Source organism: Orussus abietinus, unplaced genomic scaffold (genome assembly GCF_000612105.2).
Source record: "Orussus abietinus isolate OABI.00-Male unplaced genomic scaffold, Oabi_2.0 scaffold13, whole genome shotgun sequence".
Lineage (NCBI taxonomy): Eukaryota > Metazoa > Arthropoda > Insecta > Hymenoptera > Orussidae > Orussus > Orussus abietinus.
In genome coordinates, this window is record NW_019394887.1 from 2,058,425 (window position 1) to 2,078,138 (window position 19,714).

The following is a 19,714-nucleotide window of genomic DNA, read 5'->3' on the forward strand; positions in this document are numbered from 1 at the left end:
TGAAAAATGAGTAGCTCGCGGCATTACGGAACGTTTTCGGTGGTGAAAATGCGAGACCATTCGTATGAATTGGTTCGACACAAATTTTTAAGCGAAATGGTGAAGCATACAAGAAGAGATAAAAAAATAAGCACCGCGAACGCCATCTTCGACGGATTGACACCGAAATTCAAAATGGAAAACCTGGGTGTTTTGATTTTTTGCAACAATCGTATTCGGAGACGTAATAACAATCTTATTAGAAGAAGAAAGGCATTACGTGATGCCTCAGACTCGTTTTCGTTAGAAGAAAGAGAATTTACTAGGACGTACAGGTTAGTTTTTGTTATTGCGAGGTTATATTACATTATTAAACATTGAAAACTGTTAAATAATTCATGCTTACATGACATGATAAGCAAATTATATTCTTGAACTTCTAATTATAGTACATGTAAATAAGAATGTAATACATATTTAAAAAATATCGACAGACTCGAGTACCTCTCCCATTTTTTTCGTATGTCATTTTATCAGGATTGACGGGAAGAGACGACGAACAATCGTTTTGATTATATTTTCTCGAGTCTTCATTTAGATGGATTTTTGCACACTTAGTGATATAAAAAATTCAGTGAATTTAACGAGATCGATGTCCCATTAATATTCTTGACTTTTAGTAACTTATTCGTAGTCTAATCTCAGACTTCCTGGATTTTTTTATTGTTCTGTTTTGAGTATCCTTTTGCGTTCCTTTCCAGATTTAGGTGGATCACTCAACAGGACCCATTTTTTTCTTTTTTTTAAGTCAACATGGGTAGTTCATAAACTTCGGTTCATTGGAGAGGTGGAACCGGACCTAAGTATGGCGTCACATTTGAAATCTTATCAATTTAGCATATCTCCAGGCAATCTTTTGCAAAGAACATAAAAGACCGTTTATTAGATGATATCAAGTTTTACAAATATTATCACACACTTGTTACGAATGTTCTCAGGGGGCGGGATTGGCCGTGTATATATCGTACAAATATAGCAATATAATTATTAATCGGTAGAGCGGCAGTTACATAAATAATCGATTACCTTGTTAACGCTTAGTACGTCTTTCCCTATTTAATATATCTCCTTTATGTACAGTCGGTGATAGCGTCGCGTTTTTAGTCTTCGATTATCGGCAGAATTACAATACTTATTACTTATTATACGCTAACACGTCCGATCCGCCTCCACCAACCGGGCGCTACGGTAATAATATCAATAAAAATAATCATCGCAATAATCTAAACGTTTTTAATAATAAGTAATAGTAAAAGATAATAATCCTTACAGAAAGCGACCAGCCTCTGGCGTTTCGCAAACATTCGTTTTACAATCGCCACTATGTCCCTTCGACTAGTGGCTTCGATAAATAAATAGTAATTGTATAGAGAATATAAATATATATATATATATGGTGTATGTATATATGTATAATTACGCTAATTATACTTTTGTGGTAAAATATTTCTTAGGCCCTCCCGTAGGCCTGGCTTTCGAGAATGTGCGTCTCTCGAAAAATTATTACTAGTACTTTAACAATTATTCATTACGGCTTTCTTTTAAATATATATATATCTATACCTATGCTGTACTCGTACTATACATACATCAAATATACATGCTGTCTTTTCTTTCCGGTTCTATTTTAAGATGACATGAAAGTGTCATTTTATATATATAAAATAACACTTTCATATCACCTTAAGATACTTCGCTGTTCTGTTGGCCCGAACAGGAAATTGAAAGTTGGGTGATATCGGAGTAAAGAAGTAGTCCTCAAATTCCATCGATTCAATAAAAGGGGCAAAACGTGAAAGATAGAAGTAACGATGATCGATAATATGTTTGACGAAGAATTCGTCAATTTAATTACTGTAATCGAGGATGAAAAATGAGAGATAGGTATTGTGAAAAAGTATTAAAAAGTATTAAGTATCGTGGAATGATTTTTAAATAGCTTATTTAAATAGTCCGATCCTTCCAGCAGAAAAATTTGGAAACTTTTATCATCGGAACATTTCATGATATCCACAATTTAGGAAATATTATTTGAACGAAGGAAACAATCAAGTGGATAATTAACATGGAGCTAACAAATACAAAAGATATGTTCCAAGTAGATAATCTTCTTCATGAAGAAATAACTACATTGGAAGATATTTATTAAAAACGCCTGTACAAAAAGTTAAAAAAATGATCTTATTCATTGATCAATGGAATTTGGTAGCGGAAAGAAAACATACATGTTCAGGATTTTCATACGTAACGAGCTTTGGAATTACATAAGAAGAATAAGAATAAAAGTTAAGAGAAAACATTGGGTGTACATGGCAATGGAAATTTCACTCCACGATTCGCTGTTAAGATGATATGAAAGGGTTATTCACATTTTTTTTTTGTGAAAAATGAAATTTCACACACATTACATTCTTCTTTAGGGTTTTCATAATCACTTGCTGATGTTTCAAATGATTCGGTGCACCCAGTTTGGAGAAAAGTTTTATAAATTTCATAGATTTTGATCTTTCGATATATAGAATGACCCTTTCATATCACCTTAAATTACATGAGAATGATCACGGAACATGTAAATGCAGTTTACAGTACATGAAATACGCCGTACATGGTATTTTAGTACTTTACCTATGATTCAATATAATTCTACGTCATTTCAGACTTTGCCATAAATGTGCGAAGGAGTCTCGCAAGGATGAAATTCAAAATTTCATTGAATGTTTCTTAGGTCGTTTGGAATTTCTCGCCGGATATTGAAGCTTTATAACATGCCTGCATTGACAAAGTCATTGTAATCATTTTTATTTGCACTTTATAAAAGTGTACGATGATCTCAGTAGTAAATTTCTATACATCGAAGAGTTCTTAACATTAATGAAATATTTAATTTGTGCCGAAGCCTATTATCGTATTCTTTTTTTTCTTAATTGAAATTTTTAGATACAAGCAGACTTCCGGAACCAAGGTCGTATTCATAAAATTCTTTTCTGTACCAGCGTTATGTATTACTTTCCAGTCTTTTTATGCTCCATTCTGCAGAAAGTCCTGCATCGATAAATTACTATGAAACTTTCAAGTTACGGTAGAGTAGAAAACTTTATGAAAAATCTACATGTGTGTCGAATATTAATTATCATTCGGTTGAATGAAGAGCCTTCAAGTATTTAGCTTCGACAAGGTTCAGTTCATTGTTGAAAGACAATATTTATGTCGATGAGTCTTTTCTTTTCTGTGGATGAGACTTTTCATGAAGCGAAAGGAATTAGTAATGAATGAAAAAATATTGACGCATGATAATGGGTTGTTCTCAATATGACTCGATGAAACGAAATGTTTCAACATCCTTAGGATTATGAAATTTCTTTGAAAGCTCCTAAAAAGATTCCTTCGATTAGCCATCGATCAGTTGTAACTGGCTCGTACAAAAATTCTTGTAAGGATCAATGAGCTTCGTCTTATACAAAACCTGTCTTAAGAAATTCAATGTATAATACGTACGACGCCATTCGTATGTATATATTTATATAAACGCGAGTGTGTATATATGTATATCAAGATAGAAAATATTCTTTATAGCTCTCTTAAATTAATACTCGTCTCGTAACGAGACGAATTCCTGGTGAGTTCGAGCTACCTAATCGAGGTACAAAATCTTATCGACCTATCGGAGTTAATTTTTACAAAGTGTCTGGAAAATACCTATCCAAGCTTCCAAGCCTTTCAATTCATGAGAAATATTTCAGTAGTCTATTTAATTAAAACAAAGTTCGTTATCAAATCCATCGAAAGGCTCAGTTGAATCGAAGAGTCTTGTTTCGAGACACTTCATGCACTCCGATACTTTTTCGATAAAGCCTGACGTACACGCACGCATCCTAGGAGTAAAGAGCCACATAGAATGCTGATTGCTGGCCTAATCTAAAAAACAAGCTTGTCCAAACTTCTCCAAACTTGTCCAAACTTCTCCAAACTTGCTGCGAGTGTTAGCTTGCGAGCCAGAATATTAAAAATATTCTTTCCAGCATTTAGTACCTTGACAGTCGACGTTGAGACTGATTACTTAACTTCAATCTGACAATTTTTGCCATTAATTCGTTAATATAGGGTGATAAAAAAGTTTCCATACAAGCTTTTAAGTATTATCGAGTCAAATATTGGACGGAGACTATTTCTCTACTCTGCACATATGTGCGTCAATATATTACGTCAAACTGCGTGAATAGTTTTTCAAGTGGTATCTTTTAATCAATATTATTTAGAAGAAACATTTCATCCTTACTGAGAGATTTTTTTAATGAAAAGTTACTACTAAATTGACATGTTTACAGGTCTCTATGGTGTGGCGTAAAGACCAACAAGCGTAGGCAATAAACACGTAATAAATTGGCTTTTTTGCATTAACAATTAACGTTCTATGTGGCCTTATCCTAAGACAATAACGCCGGTGCAGACATTAATTTCTAAATTAACGTTCCTTCCTTTGAATGAGATCGAGCTACTAAACAATAATTAATTATAAAACGACCGAGTACAATTCGCAATATTAATGAATGAGAGAATAAGAAGAATAAGAGTTATAATCTCTCTAGCTCGGTGATGTCAATTGAAAGAGGCTTTTGACGCAATGCTAAAGTTAATTATCATCCGAAGACTTCTAATTCTAAGTAGGAATGCTCGTAAGAAATTGTAGAAAAAAAAAAAAAAACGTATTAAAAAGTACACCATTAATGTCGCGAATTGTCGTTTATTAACGCTAGAGAATCTCTTGTGCGAGCTGCCGCAATACCTTCGAAGAAAGATAACTTAGCTCTAACTTCTTTTTAAGGCCCTCGAAAGTATAATCTACACATTTCCAGTCCACAGCGAAGGATGTAAGAAAATGAAATGTAAAGAATTTCAATTGATTTTTAAATTATACAAGGGAAATCTCGGTGAGAAAGATTTAAGTCTAGAAGATAGACTCCTTGGTCGATACAAAAAAAAAAAAAAAAAGAACATGATTTCTTCGCTGTGATGTTACATTTTAAATCGAACTATGTAATGTCGAAAGGTCCACGCATGCTTCGTATTTGTACAAAAATTATTAACTTAATTACTTTCTTTTGTGCTATTAGAATATCCTTATTTGTTTTAATTCCAAATTCACGGTGAATATACGAATTGAATTAAAACGTTAGTTAATTCTTGTAAAAAATGTAGGCTTCAAATGAAAACTGTTATCTTTTTCGATGCATCGATAACGATCAACTCGTCTTTTAATCATTTCCATAGGCAGAGGTAATTGTCTTCGTTTCGAGAAATGACGGAGCAATATCGTACGTATCAATTGAAAAGACATCTAATTGATACGCCACGTCTTCGGCGCACTTAAACTATTGCATTGCAAAGTTTCTCGTCGATATAGAAAATTATAGTACCATACGTAAAATATAACAATTACGTATCGATAAATGCTACCGCGAAATTAAAATAAGCGTATCTTTTGTTCTAATTTTAAGTTAAAAGTAAAATTTACTTTGTGCGGCGACGGTAAATTGTTTCGTAGAAATGCAGTATGCTGTTGGTTGTTCGTAGCTCTGGTCATGAAAACGTTTAGATGTAAATGGTTGCCGAACAGTTGTCTTCGCAGTCTGTTTTATAGAAAATTCTCGGCAGATCATGGATTCTGCAGATGAAAGATCAAAGCCACGCGTGGACCAAATTGTTCCTCCAAACCTGTATAGAAAATCCATGCACCAAAGCATCAAGGATGCAACCACTTCGCAAGAGTCCATATCATTTAGGTGGTTCAGTGTCCGGCACAGGATGGACATTTCAGTCCCTCCGAAGAATCACTTCAGAGCTTCGGATTAAATAATTAGGCAATAGGCAAGAACGCCATCTCCTCGATGGAGACAAGCACATTGATGAACATCGATAGCAATGGCAAGCTTCGAAATCTCAACCCTTCGCCACCGAAGGGATCGGTGAGGATTTAGCAGATTGATCAACGGTCTTTAATTATAAAAGCATAGGCATAGTCTTTGTCCTCTTCCTTCGCTTAAACTTCTCAGACTTGACTGGAGTTTCACAGGCCTCGGTGCACTCCACTTGGGAAAAAAAGTCTTCCGAAGCACACGAAGTGGCAAGCAGAGCTGCAAAACGCTAGTACCAGAGAGACCCTTACTGAGAGCGACATGTCGGTCCTTCAAGATGCAGAAACAATCACACCGGTATAAATTAAGAAACAAAATTCATAAGAATAAAATTCAAACATCCTGACGGCCCTGAATATAAGAGTACACTTCTTCGTACACTTGTCGATCATAATCTCTTCGATCACTGAATCCACCGATCCATAGCAATGAATCTAAGTGAACACTTCGGTGCCATCTCCCTGTAATACGACGAATGTCCTCTTCAGGCGGAATTACGTAATTCCTCTTCTACTTCTTGTCTCTCAAGTACTAACGTCACTAATCTTAAATCAAGGGATACTCTTCGATCCCCCGATACTAGTCTGGTTTAGGCATGGCACGTTACACTAGGAACCACACACTTCAGCATTCGAATTCTGATGCAGTGATGGCATTGAGATCTTTCATGAGGCCCTCGAGATTCGCCATTTCCTGGTTAAGCTCTTCGGTACTATACGATGGCTGAGGAATAAAATTAATATTAACGACAGAGCTGAATATTACCACAGTATTTTTCTTTCTCTTACTAACATTCCTCTTTACTACTGATAGGAAATCTTTTATCAATGAAAAACAAGGGTGATGGATATCTACCCAAGTCATGAATTAGGGGGTATAAAAATGATCATACCTTTAATCGTTCTATCTCCTCCGCAGTATGAGAAGGGTTTAGAACAGAGGCAAGACGATTCTTCTGTAGCTGCGTTCCACCACATGGTGGTTTCTTGTACGGACTACCAGACATCGTAGGCCTCACAGTCACCTGTGACACTACGAGAAAGGAAAGTAATTTAACACAGGACTGTATAAATTGAAGTTAAAAAAGGCTTTCCGTATCAGAACTTACCACCATGTTTCTGTTGTGCTGGTGTAGAAGGTGCAGACTGTGGTGGAGGGGCAGGGACACTGAAACTCTTCAACGGATGTCCCTGCATTCTCTTGCCACTACCACTCGAGTCTAATCCACCACTGCTGCTCGCAGTTTGTGAACCACTCCCATAGTGACCTGGGGCATATTGACTTGTTCCACCATAAGATTGTGCACCAGAACTGTACGACAGCTGCAAAACGACACAGAATTAATCCGACACATATTTTGTAGATACCATAACCTATAATGTACGTTATAAATATATTGTAACGTGGCGCGTCGTAGAGTCTCCTCCACGTTCCAAAGTGGTGCCCTTGGTCAAGGAACCCTTAAGATGATATGAAAGGCGCTGAGAAACTTAATCGAGGTCAATATATTAAAATTCATCTATACCCTTTCTGGTGGGAACGTCATTTTGAATACTCAAGTGGTACGTTAAAAAACTAACTCCAAGAAAATCTTTTCAATTAATAAACAAAGTATCGATACCTGACTCTGAAGAGGTTCATACGAGCTAGGCATATTACAAGAATCCGGACTGGACTCTGGTGTAGGCTCCAGCGTAATGTGAGCTCTACTGAGGCTGTATTGTGCAGCATTTCGTGGATAGTTTGATCTCACCGATGGAACATCTGCGCAGGCGCCATGAATAGTTGGCTGCGACATACTGCTATTCACTATCGGTGTGGCTGTAGCTATAGCTGGAACAATGTTTAAAGTGGAATCTTCTTTAATCAATAACATGGCAGTGTTACATTAGATATAATTAATAACGCTAGTACGCCAATATAATTATTAATACACTTTACAAGTGAATCTCTCTTTTGTTAAGATTACATCTTTAAGTACGTGCAGAAAGATTTTATTCGGGAATTATTTAACTTATGCTTTATCGAGGTTAATCTCTTTTGCTTCGTTGACACGTCTTTCGTTAATAAATATATTACAAGGGGCAGCACCTACGGTCACCTTAAATACCTATACTTCTTCGAGATAAGATTTGAAATTTCGACCCGAGTAGATGGAGAATCCTTTTTGCGGATTACTTACGTTGATGCAATGGTGCACTGTCAACCGGTAGAGTAATGAGTTTAGGCTTATGGCTGGACCTAGCGTGCTGCCTAGTCAGGGTCGAGCACTTCTCTTCGTTGTTACCTGCTCGCAATGGGACAAAGGGGAAAAGAAAACGACATTTTCCAAATGAGAAATAAATCAGGAGGAAATTAAAGAAATTAGGAGAACCAGCTGGCGATAAAAATTAGAGAGGTCAAGAAAAAGATCACACGTTGTTCCCTAGTATCGATGATAAGTTCAGGAGTCTTACGCTGATAAACCGTTTTTCTTTTGGAAAATTATACTATGGATTTAAGCATCTTATCCAGAGAAAATAAACGCATAATGTTCACCCACCAAGCACACCATGTTACAGCTACATAACACTGGAATAACGTGATATATAATAAATGTTATTATATGTATGTTACGTTACCATGTTTGGTGGATAGATAAGGAAAAAGTTAGAATGAAAGTTTTCTGGGAACAACGCATAGTCTTTTTCATCGCCACTTTAAGGTGATATGAAGATATTGTTTCATTTACTGATTTTGACAAGTTGCATTAATTAACAATACTTCATAAATAAGACAGAATCGTCCTATACATTGATAAAGTTCATGTTCAAGAAGAACATTTAAATGATCACTTTAAAACAGGAGTTATCGAGCATGACGGAGAATTGCATTTTGTCAAAGTCAGTTCTCGAAACAGATTCTCCATATCGCAGTGAAATTGCAAACGAGCTAGGCTGGAAAAAAAATCATAGAAAGTTACGAAGACTTCACCAAAGCAAAGTTATTTCTTCGGTTAGAGTTGATATGTTCCCCCGTTGAGTGGATCGATGATTAATTGTTACTTGATTGCTTATTCGACTCACCCATGTAACTTGGTACGTAAGTCCGTTTATCCAGAGAGCTGGAATTAAGGTGTATGCTGTCTGTATTATAATCTTGATTTCCAGATCTAGGCAGAGTATTGCTGACCACTCCACTGGTCGAAGCCTCTCCATTTATCGATGATTTTTCCAAAGCCTTAAGTTCCATCTGGTCATGGTGAATCCATAGATCCGGGGGCTTTATATTTGTTTTTTGGTTACAGTCCTTCATGTAACTGCAACCAACGAAACAATAACTATCGAAACAAAGTCTTATCGTTTTATATTAATGTATAGTTCACTTTATGATCCAGTATAAATCTTTTAAGTTTGGCTGTGTCGAAAGAGGTTTTGAACAAAATCAGTGCGATATCAAAGGAAGCAGTTTGCACAACATTTGATAAATAATTTATAACAATTTACTTTATTAGATTTATTGACTTGGAATCTTTTGAGATGGTAATATTAAATGGTTCATACTCTTTGTAATACTTGTTGCCATGTAAAGTTTTTAATTTTGTACATTCTATGTTAGGGCGATTTAATTTTGGATTGTCGATACATACCCTTTCTTACGATCCGGAGAGTCTGGGTTACGTCTACAGCACATTACCACAACGACTACAGCCACACCAGTGGCTAGCACTATCGAGCAACCAATTATAATGTATATTATCATCCCAGAAAGTCCTCGTCCATCTGTAGAAACAAACATACAATATATGATCAATCGTTACCAATACCAAATATATAAAGTGCGAAGAAAAAATATATTTTTACTCCAAACATATTAATCCTTTTGGTGCAATTGGCGTGTAAATTAATTCAGTTGGAACAGTAGACATATACAGATTCATAAAATGACACACATTAAAAGTACTTTGCACCAAAAGAATAAAGTAGCCAAAGAATTCATTTGTAATAGGCCAGAATTGCGAAATTCCATTTGTCGAGATATGCGGATGTAATAAAGTTGAAAATAACTCTATTAAATATCTCATTGTTACATCTCAAGATTGTTCATGGACAATGGAATCTCACGTTTCCAGATATTTTCAGATTCTTTGAGCCGTCAAACACTATGTTCAATAAGTTAGTAGTAACATTTCTACAGACTTTCCTGGTTATACAACAATTAGGCACTAAATAAGTACTAATGACGGTGATACATTGAGAAAATATAATGTATTTTTTAAGATTCAGTTAAAAATAAGGCAAACAACATTCATGCCAGTGATCCTCGGGAAATCGGACGAATCACCGAGGATAAATAAATAATGAAATAATGGCAAAGTTGAAGCTGAACATCTTACCTCGGCCATGCAATTCGTCATAGATATCCGAGCCATTGCCTAGCGTAGAAAAGTGCAAAAAAAGGAATACAATAATTAACATTCATGAATAAGTACGACGAAATAAAAGGGACAGAAGAATCTGAACATAAAGATGCCTCTGCGAACTAAAGTACTATAAGAGGCCTTGAATAGTTGCACTGAAAAACATTGAAGAACACAGTGCTTGATGGTTGGATCGAGTCATTTTGGATACTTACTCTGAGGAGTTCTGAAAGACACCATTGCAGAAAATGGTCCATAGCCTTTCGAGTTCCTCGCCTGTATTTTGAAGTAGTAAGTCGTGCTGGGTTTGAGAGGCTTCGTGATGAACTCCGTTTTGTCACCCATAACAGCCTCCAACTGCCAATCCCGGTCCTTCTTCGTATTGTCGGTCGAGTAAAAAATGATATACCCTTTAAAAAAAAGTTTACGTATTAATTTTCTTCCTTCATGATCTTCTTCAATATTCTAACGACTGTTTAGGACCAGCGTCGCCATTTGTGACGTTTAGCTGCAACTAAATTTTTCCTCCAAGAACAGGAGTTACCCCCGAGACGAGCATTTTCTTGCAATCGTTGGGGAAATTATTTTCCATATTTTTCCATCTAACTCTGCAATATTCCATTTCTACGGTATTTTAAATTGTTCAAGCTAGGTCCTGAAACTCTTCATTTTCGATTCTAAGCCTCCAAGAAGCGTAAAACATCGAAAACGCGCATTATTAATTCACGATAAATAAATTAATTCTTAATGATAAATGAAATTTCATGAGTTTCAGGATCTACTTTAGGGCTTCCATATTCCCATGGTGAAATATTAAACTAATCGGTACACCCAATACGGAGAATACTTTTACGAACGATTTGACTTCTCAGATATAGATAGGCTGACTCTTTCATATCAGCTTAATAGATCAAATAATTTCTTACCAGTGATCGGTCCATTTGGCTGTTTCGGTTGTTGCCATTGTAGCATGACAGAAGTTGGACGATCGTCGACACTTTGTACAGTAAGATCACGAGGAGGTGAGGAAGGTATAGTTTCTTGAGTTTGATTAAGAACCACCATGCTCCACGGGGACTCCCTTCGACCCTAATCAAACAACCTCTCTTAATTCCTCGCAACCAACATTTCTCCATCCATTTCAGTGAACGAACAACTTAAAACTACGAAGAAATAACACGAGGCTTTTATTAATATTTGTAATACGCTAATATCTTATACCTTGACGACCTTTACGGTGAACTCATACTGAGTGTAGGGTTTTAGATCTTGAATCATGCAATTCAGATCGGTTGCGTTGTGGTACTTGTATCGTGGAACGCTGCCATGGTAGTACGGGGTGTAACGTACAACGTAAAACCGAGTATCGGTTACATACTTGAAAGGAAAGAGAAAATAATGGATTAATAGTATTTCTTGATAAACTTCACCTTAACGACAATGCTCGGCACTTCAATTAGACGGATATTTATTTCTCAGATAAGAGATAATTATCAGGGACCCATGATTGGCATTATGAAAGTACATTCCGTTCAGTAGAGCTTTAGATGTACACTGGGAGACATCAATGCCCTCCCATCCTGCACAGGCGATGCCGTATCTGCAGGGGAGGCATTCATGTCCGCGATTGTACCATCAAGTGATGGTACTTGACTTTTTGGAAGACTCGTATAACATAATTATCATGGACCCATGATTGGCGTTATGAAAGTACGCTTCGTTCAGTAGAGCTTTAGATGTACACTGGGAGACATCAATGCCCTCCCATCCTGCACAGGCGATGCCGTATCTGCAGGGGAGGCATTCATGTCCGCCATTGTACCATCAAGTGATGGTACTTGACTTTTTACTTACTTGACTTTTTGGAAGACTTGTATCTGTCCAATATAACACAACGGTGGTAGCAGAAAGAACTATTGCCTTGAGCCCTACTGGTGGAATTAATGGTACAACTGACTCGACTGCAGACCTCTCGGTGGTCCTTACATTTGCATAAACTGGAGTCCCTTCACCGACTTCGTTCCTTCCTCTAAGCGAGATTACGTACTCCGACATGGGCTCTAGAAAATTAAAGTAAAATTCGTTCACAGCATTTTAATTATTTTATGGGATCGAAATTGAAAGTAGTTGCTGTATATCGTCAGGCAGAGTAAGAACCTAGTGTTATAAAATTCTGCGATTTTTTGTTAACCATAAGGGTTTATTATATTAAACGGTATTCAATCGAAACTAAAAATCAAACAACAGAAATGATTCTTCGCTAATGAAATACAGTACATTTGGCATAACAAAATAGGCATGCCGTACAAAGTTACAGGCTTCTATCATGGACCGATACTGTTGTAATAGTTTATTCTTTCAATTCTTGAAAGAAGAATTGCGCAATTTCACAGCAAAAACGCACTTTTAAGATTTTCACGAAAACATCTCAGAGGACGTTACTTTAATGGTGATAAATTAAGTTTTTGGTATCGTTACCAGGAGTACATGTATTAACGATATCCATATATTGTTTAATTTAAAATCCATTAAATAAGCGGTAAATGCCCGATCAGTACCTAAAGACTCAATGATATAATATCGCTGCTTCCCATCCAGAACTTTAGTATATACATCTGGAAAGCCTATGCCCCAACCGATGATGTATCCTCTGACTTTAACGCTTTGGTCCTTCGGAGGACTCCACCAAACTGCTATCGAATCTGAGTTTGCTTTAGCTGTAAAAGAGAATGCACTGGCTCAACAAACAGTATTACAATGAAAGTAAAATAACTAATTTCACTTAATGCACTCTACGATACACATCGATTAGGGTATTCTTGAGCTTACTTCTAAGGTTACTCGGAGCATTGGGTTCCTTCGATTCATCCAGATCGTTCTCGTATGTTTCCACGGTTATCCATTCAGTCCATGGCCCAGTACCATTGACATTAAAAGCACACATACGCACTTGATACGTCACGTGCTTTTCCAAACCATTCAAGACATAAAGTCGTTGATTCCCTTGGGTGGTTACAATGCTAGAATGATACCGACGATCTTGTTTCCGATGGCGAATTTTGTATCCCGTGATAACTCCATTCTGACCCTCCAAAGGCGGCTCCCATCTTATAATGATACTCTGCGAATGGAAATTTCACATCTTAATAGATTACCTACGAATTCGACTTCGCTACAAAGCTACTTAGTTTAAAACAATAGTGGTTCCAATGGATGAATTAAAACAAGGAGAAGTTTCGAAAGTAGGCTTTGTACTCTACGGGTTATGGAAAACTTATGTGTTTAAATATCAGATAATGATGATCGAGGCATCAAAAATGAGTCGAATGGTAACTTGTATTCATAAGTGAAGTCTTACTGTTGAACTGGCTGCTTCGAGAGTAACATTATGAGGAGGCTGCGAAGGTACTGCACTGTAAGTGCGAACCACAGTCCCAGCGCTGGGTACACCGGGGCCATTTTCATTAACAGCTTGTATCCAGATACTGTATGTAGTGTGTGGTATCAGTTCCACCAATTCGAAAGCCATTCCTGTAGTCTCAATACTTTTTTCTTCATTGTCCCCCTAAAATGATCAGATTTTTACAATTACTTAACTTATACCGGAAAATATAAAACTTTAGAGAAATCTTTATTACAGAAAAGTATTAACAAGTATTACTGACCTCTGTATATGTTATGAGGTACTTTGATATTTTTCCATTGGCCACTTGTGGTTCTTCCCAGGATAAAGCGATGCTTACGCTGCTTAGTGCATGGCCTTTTACATTTGTCGGAGGTCCTGGTACACCAGCCTAACGATAAAGCTTTATTAAGACAACTGGGAAATTGTTAACTAATATGGCAAGGGTTAAACAAGGATTAAATAAGGAAGTTAAACAATATTACGTTTACACTTTAGGTGTTACATTACATAGAGTTATATTATATTACACTTATTATTACTTTACATTTCTGATATGTATTTGTCATCGTAACAATGACAATGGAAAGTATCATACCTCTGAATGGGTAGTAACATGAAGAACTTCACTGGACACTCCTGCTCCACGAGAATTATGTGCTGCCACACGAAACTGGTACGTCACACTAGGTTGCAAGCCTGCGATAACTGCTTCCAACTGATTTGGTGGCGTAGTGATAACCCTTTCTCTAAACCAAGAAAATTTATTAAGAATTACATCACTATGACTCATTAACATTGACTAAGAATACACAACTTAGATTATTTTAATTAAAACGCAAAATCCAGTATTAATATTTTCTGCAATTTAAAAAAAAACAAAGAAATGAAAGCAGAACTACGATGCTTTCAGTGGCCAGAAAGTGTATTAAGAAATGCATCATAGAGTGTAACAATATGCAAAATTTTTATTAATATCGGAGCTGCAAATGGAACTCGTTACCTTTGCGAACCCTCCTGCTTGTAATAAATATAATAATTCAAAATGTCTCCATTTGTGCTTTCTGGTTCCTGCCATCGTAGAGTCACAAATCTTGTCTTGACGATGACCAGACTTAGATTCCTTGGAGCAGTTGGTAAGCTGCTATCGATGGACTCCAGGCTTTCGGTGTCATCTAGAAAATGGGACTTTGGATCGTAAAGGGAATTAGGGTTACCGATGGATCCTGGAAGATCTGCTGGATCATCGGAAGGGCTTATGGATAATGGGGGATTTGGAGTGAACGCTGAGAGCGTGTGACCCAATAGTGTACTTGGATGTTGCCAGGTAGTATTGTACAATTGTCGATGCAACAATAATTTCTTTTTTGGCAACGGCTTCGGAGTCGTCGACTTGTGGGAGTTTGCTTTCTCTAATATTTTCAGGGTTTTTTTTTTTTTTCCCGGTTGGTTAACAGTCAATGTAGTTAGTAGGAATGGGGGGAAACGTAAGAGGAGAAAAATTAAAATTAAAAATGGTAAAGAAAATTAACTTGAAACGAAGTGAAACTCAATAAACTAGATAGAAAATTTACAGCTCCCTTTTCAATGATAAAATGAATATAAGTAAAAGAAATCAATTAAGGGAAAACAATGAAAAAAATCAATTCATTTTGGAATATACTCGAGCTTATCGCAGATATAAAAACATGATTCTATAAATGGTTAACGTGAAAGTAAATTAGTACAAACCTGATATCTAGGTACGATAACATCTTAAAGGAGTAAAAGAAAGAAATACTTCCATGATTTAATAATCAGAATGAAAAATAAATGGAATATGTTATTAAAATAAATTCCAGGAGAAGATTTTGGACAAAAATTGAGGAGGCGCTCGAGCATATGCTTGATTTCCCTCATATTTAGGAACTAATTGTCTTCATGATCTTTTTCTTTCTAACTTTTTTATGCGTAACGCTCTTTAAAGACTCACTTGGCTGGTTAATTGTCAGTCTTGCCGAAGCCTGAACACTACCAGCAGGGTTCACGCCGATGCACTGAAATATTCCTGCATCGATTGGCAGCAATCCGTTGATCCTTAAATTGTAACTAAAAGAAAGAGTCAATTGTAAACAACTAATTTACAATATTACACAGGAGATATATCATTATTATTACCCACACCTTTGAAAGCTTTTACTTTTGCAATTAAAATATTTACGTACCCATTAACAAGCTGCCAATAAGTACTGAAATTAATGCGTTCTCCGTTTTTCAGCCACGTAACTTTCGGCTCTGGCTTGCCGTAAATTTCGCATTCCAATTCAAGGTCTTGATTTTCGTTAGCTACTTTGTCCTCTGGCTTCTTAATAAACTTTGGTGGTACTATAAATTCGAAGATTGCTTATTTAGATTAATAATAAGAGTAATCGGCAAGTTAATTACATAATTATTGCCTTACGGTCTGTTGAAATGAAGATGGTTGTAAGTTTAAATATTATGGAATTACCTTGGACTATAACTTCGGCGACTGCGTCATCGGTATCGACGTCATTCTCTGCTCGACACTGATATGATCCATGATCCATCTCTCGAATATCAGAGATATTTAAACTGGATGCTGCAACTCTGTGATACCTTGTCCAAGAAATGCATTCAAAACATTAGTTCTCGAAGCCAACAATTATAAGTACTTAATACTCTGTGACGATGAATCAAAAGATATTTGTATGAACCAAAATAATGCATCGGTTTGCAGGGTTGAGTTGATTTAAATCACTTGGTTAAAATCATGATTAAAATAGTTGATTTTAATCAACTGATTCCTTTTTTTTTAAATCACGATTCTAAGCACTACACAAAGTGATCGCACTGTTCATGCTGATGTACATGAACATGAAAATATTATAAAGTATCTCCAGGCGAACAGTAAACATATTAAACATAGCTTAACTATTATAATGTTTAATAAAAAATACTAATTTGGATGCTTTTTGATTGCCATGTCGATTCATAACTAAATGTACTAGCCCGTATAAAAAAAAAATTTTTTTCTATAGCAATATTTGCAGATGTTTTAATGTACAAAATGGAAATTAGCAGATCATATATTATATCGATCGTATATCATTACGGAATAAAGTTATGATAGTTTTTTTTAATTAATATCGATTTAACCTAATCTGCTAATCGAGTTTATTTGAATAATGGAAATATTACAAAAAAATCGTGATTTAAAAAACAGTAATTTTGTATCTTTAAAGGGAATCATCATATTTATCAATCCTGTCGATTTATACCTAGAATCGAGTGCTAACAGATCAACAGCGACTCCATCTTTTAGCCACAGAATTTCTGGCTTTGGATTTCCATTTGCTGCACACTCAAGAGTGATGTTCGATCCCTCGACAGCAACTTGTTGCGTAGGCCTTGCGATGAACACTGGACGAGTTTGTCCTTGATCTATAATAATGAATAATTAAATGATATACAAAAACAATTCCTCTATTGAATATAAATATTAAGATAAAGCCGAGCTCGAGAACTCACCTATATCACTGGTTAACAATGTGAGCTGCGCCTTGTTGCTAAGCCTATACTGTCCGAAGCCACTTGCATTACATCGATACGATCCAACATCCTGCGCTCTAACCTCATCGATCTCCAGGGCTCCTAAAATAATTAAACAATTAGTTAGTTAAAAACATCAACGTAGGTTGGGAAAGAAGACTAGGAATACGAAATAAAGTTGTTATGCGTGAACGATTGAGATTACGTCGTGGCACCCACGTATACCCTGTTTTACCGATCAGGAAGACTTCTCCCCTTTGAAAGTAGTTCCAATTTTTACAGAGGTGTAAGAGCGCAGAGGGCGCCAGGGGGCCGCGCCTCCCTTTCAAATAATGGCGTAAAATATCTCCCCGCTCATCTCTGGTATCAAGAAACTCGGCAGAGTTTCGAGCCAAATACATTTTTCAGCGAGATCACCTTAACTGCGTGAAAAATTGCAGTTCTTCAAGTATAGAGAAAATGTATGTAAGCACTTGGTGGCTTTCTAGTAAGTTAGAAAGAAAAAAAAAAAAAAAAATGGAGAAGCAAATGTGGAAGACTCCGACATAAAGATCTGGCTCCCAGGTTTTTTGGTCCTCCTCGTAGATGGAAGAAAAGTATACCTGATGGCAGGATAGTCATGCGGCTTTCGTCCAGCAAAAGCGGGTGCTCGTCCTTGAGCCATTGAATCCTCAAGAGGTTAGACGACGTCGGCAAAGCACAACTAAGATACGCGATCTGTCCTGGATAGACCATGGTATCTTGAGGTTCTTTGTCGAACCCTGGTAGACCTTGAAGGAAAAATATTCATTAGACTTCAACGATAAGGTTACACTGAGAAAAAAGGTTAGTTGACCGACACAAATATATGTATTGTTACCCCCGTCCTATATATATATATATTATAATTGCAAAAACAATTTATATAATTTAAAGAAACTTTCTTAACTCAATCCGACATTTCCTTGGACGCAGGATTTCGTTGTAACAATGCACGTATCTTTGAGCCAACCAACTTTTTTTCTTTTCCCCAGTGAACAGTCTTAAAAAGATAATCTCGTAAATTTATGATATTTTAATTATATATGTATATAGGTTTAGTGTGTATTAATTTCCCCATGAAACTTTACAAAACTATAACCTGACGTTAGATCAAGTTAGACATTTGTGATAAATATATATTAATTCACTGTTAAGACATGAAATTTATAATTTCACTGGAGCCTTACGCACTAATAGTCCACTCAGAGAGGATTAAATTGCATCGATATAGTTTTCTAGTTAAATGGACAATCTAGGGGCGAGTAATTTAAGTTACGTCGCTTTCGTAGCTGAGCTTAATTAGGTAATTAATTCATCATCAGGGGAACCAACTGGCAAGTTTGATGGTGGCGGTGCGAGAGACAATGGCCCCGACATTGTCGACAGATGCCAAGCACTGGTAACTTCCGGTCAATTCTGGACTGCCGGAATAAACGCTGCTGATGTAAAGAGATCCGTTGGCCAGTTGTGACCTGCGGAAGCGAAATGGAATTAATTTCTCTTACGTCGAAAATCTTATCCGATGTTACGATCTAGATGGGAAATTTCATGCAAATGTTGCGTCACTTTTGCCTATCTGGGTAGATTTTAATATATCAATTAATGTTTTCACGAAGCGGAGACATGAAAGGAATGAAAACCGGGGCCGTTCGATAAGCATATTCCAGCCGAAGCAGGAAGTCCGTGCCAGCGGCTATCCTCGATGAAAGCTACGGAAGCCAAAGGAAGGAGGGAAGTAAATGGGGATATTCCTCGGTATCGAAATGTATCGGAGCATAAGATTCGTACCGATAGCTATCTCCGATGTATGTTACCAGCTGGCCATCGTCGGTCCTCCACTGAATGGTGGGTTCGCCGAAGATGCTTTTCGCTCTGCAGTCCAATCTCGCCGCTCCTCCTTGCTCCACCACGACATCTTGCGGCTCGATGGTGAAGTGCAATCCTCCCGCACCGATAGCTGCGCAAAGCAAATAAACGTACACGGTTAACGGTCATTTTGTACTCAAAATATATGGTTTATAAAGCTGGATGGTGAAGTGCAATCCTCCCGCACCGATGGCTGCGCAAAGCAAATAAACGTACACGGTTAACGGTCATTTTGTACTCAAAATATATGGTTTATAAAGCTGGATGGTGAAGTGCAATCCTTCCGCACCGATAGTTGTGCAAACTAAATAAATGTACACGGTTAATGGTCATTTTCTACATGAAACATATGCTTTATAAAGCTTAAATAATAATGCTCCACCACGACATCTTGCGGCTCGATGGTGAAGTGCAATCCTCCCGCACCGATAGCTGCGCAAACTAAATAAACGTACACGGTTAATGGTCATTTTCTCATGAAACATATGCTTTATAAAGCTTGAATAATAATGCCGTTTAAATTTC

The 19,714-nt window shown here is 36.7% G+C and overlaps 1 protein-coding gene across 4 annotated transcripts; it reads right to left on the reverse strand.

Annotated features, from left to right (window-relative positions):
- Positions 1-893: 893 nt before the first annotated feature.
- LOC105698047 (neogenin) lies at positions 894-19,280 on the reverse strand (the record flags this gene model as incomplete). Of its 4 annotated transcripts, none has more annotated exon segments than XM_023433393.1 (26): positions 894-6,674; positions 6,844-6,983; positions 7,060-7,273; positions 7,573-7,784; positions 8,134-8,238; positions 9,017-9,249; positions 9,580-9,712; positions 10,327-10,365; positions 10,566-10,760; positions 11,277-11,439; positions 11,572-11,727; positions 12,205-12,410; positions 12,909-13,067; positions 13,180-13,471; positions 13,709-13,915; positions 14,016-14,144; positions 14,352-14,502; positions 14,757-14,928; positions 15,726-15,841; positions 15,958-16,117; positions 16,242-16,369; positions 17,032-17,194; positions 17,282-17,404; positions 17,905-18,072; positions 18,656-18,795; positions 19,112-19,280. In XM_023433393.1, coding segments are annotated over 26 exon segments (4,172 nt in total), but the record flags the coding sequence as incomplete, so codon positions are not given.
- Positions 19,281-19,714: the final 434 nt, after the last annotated feature.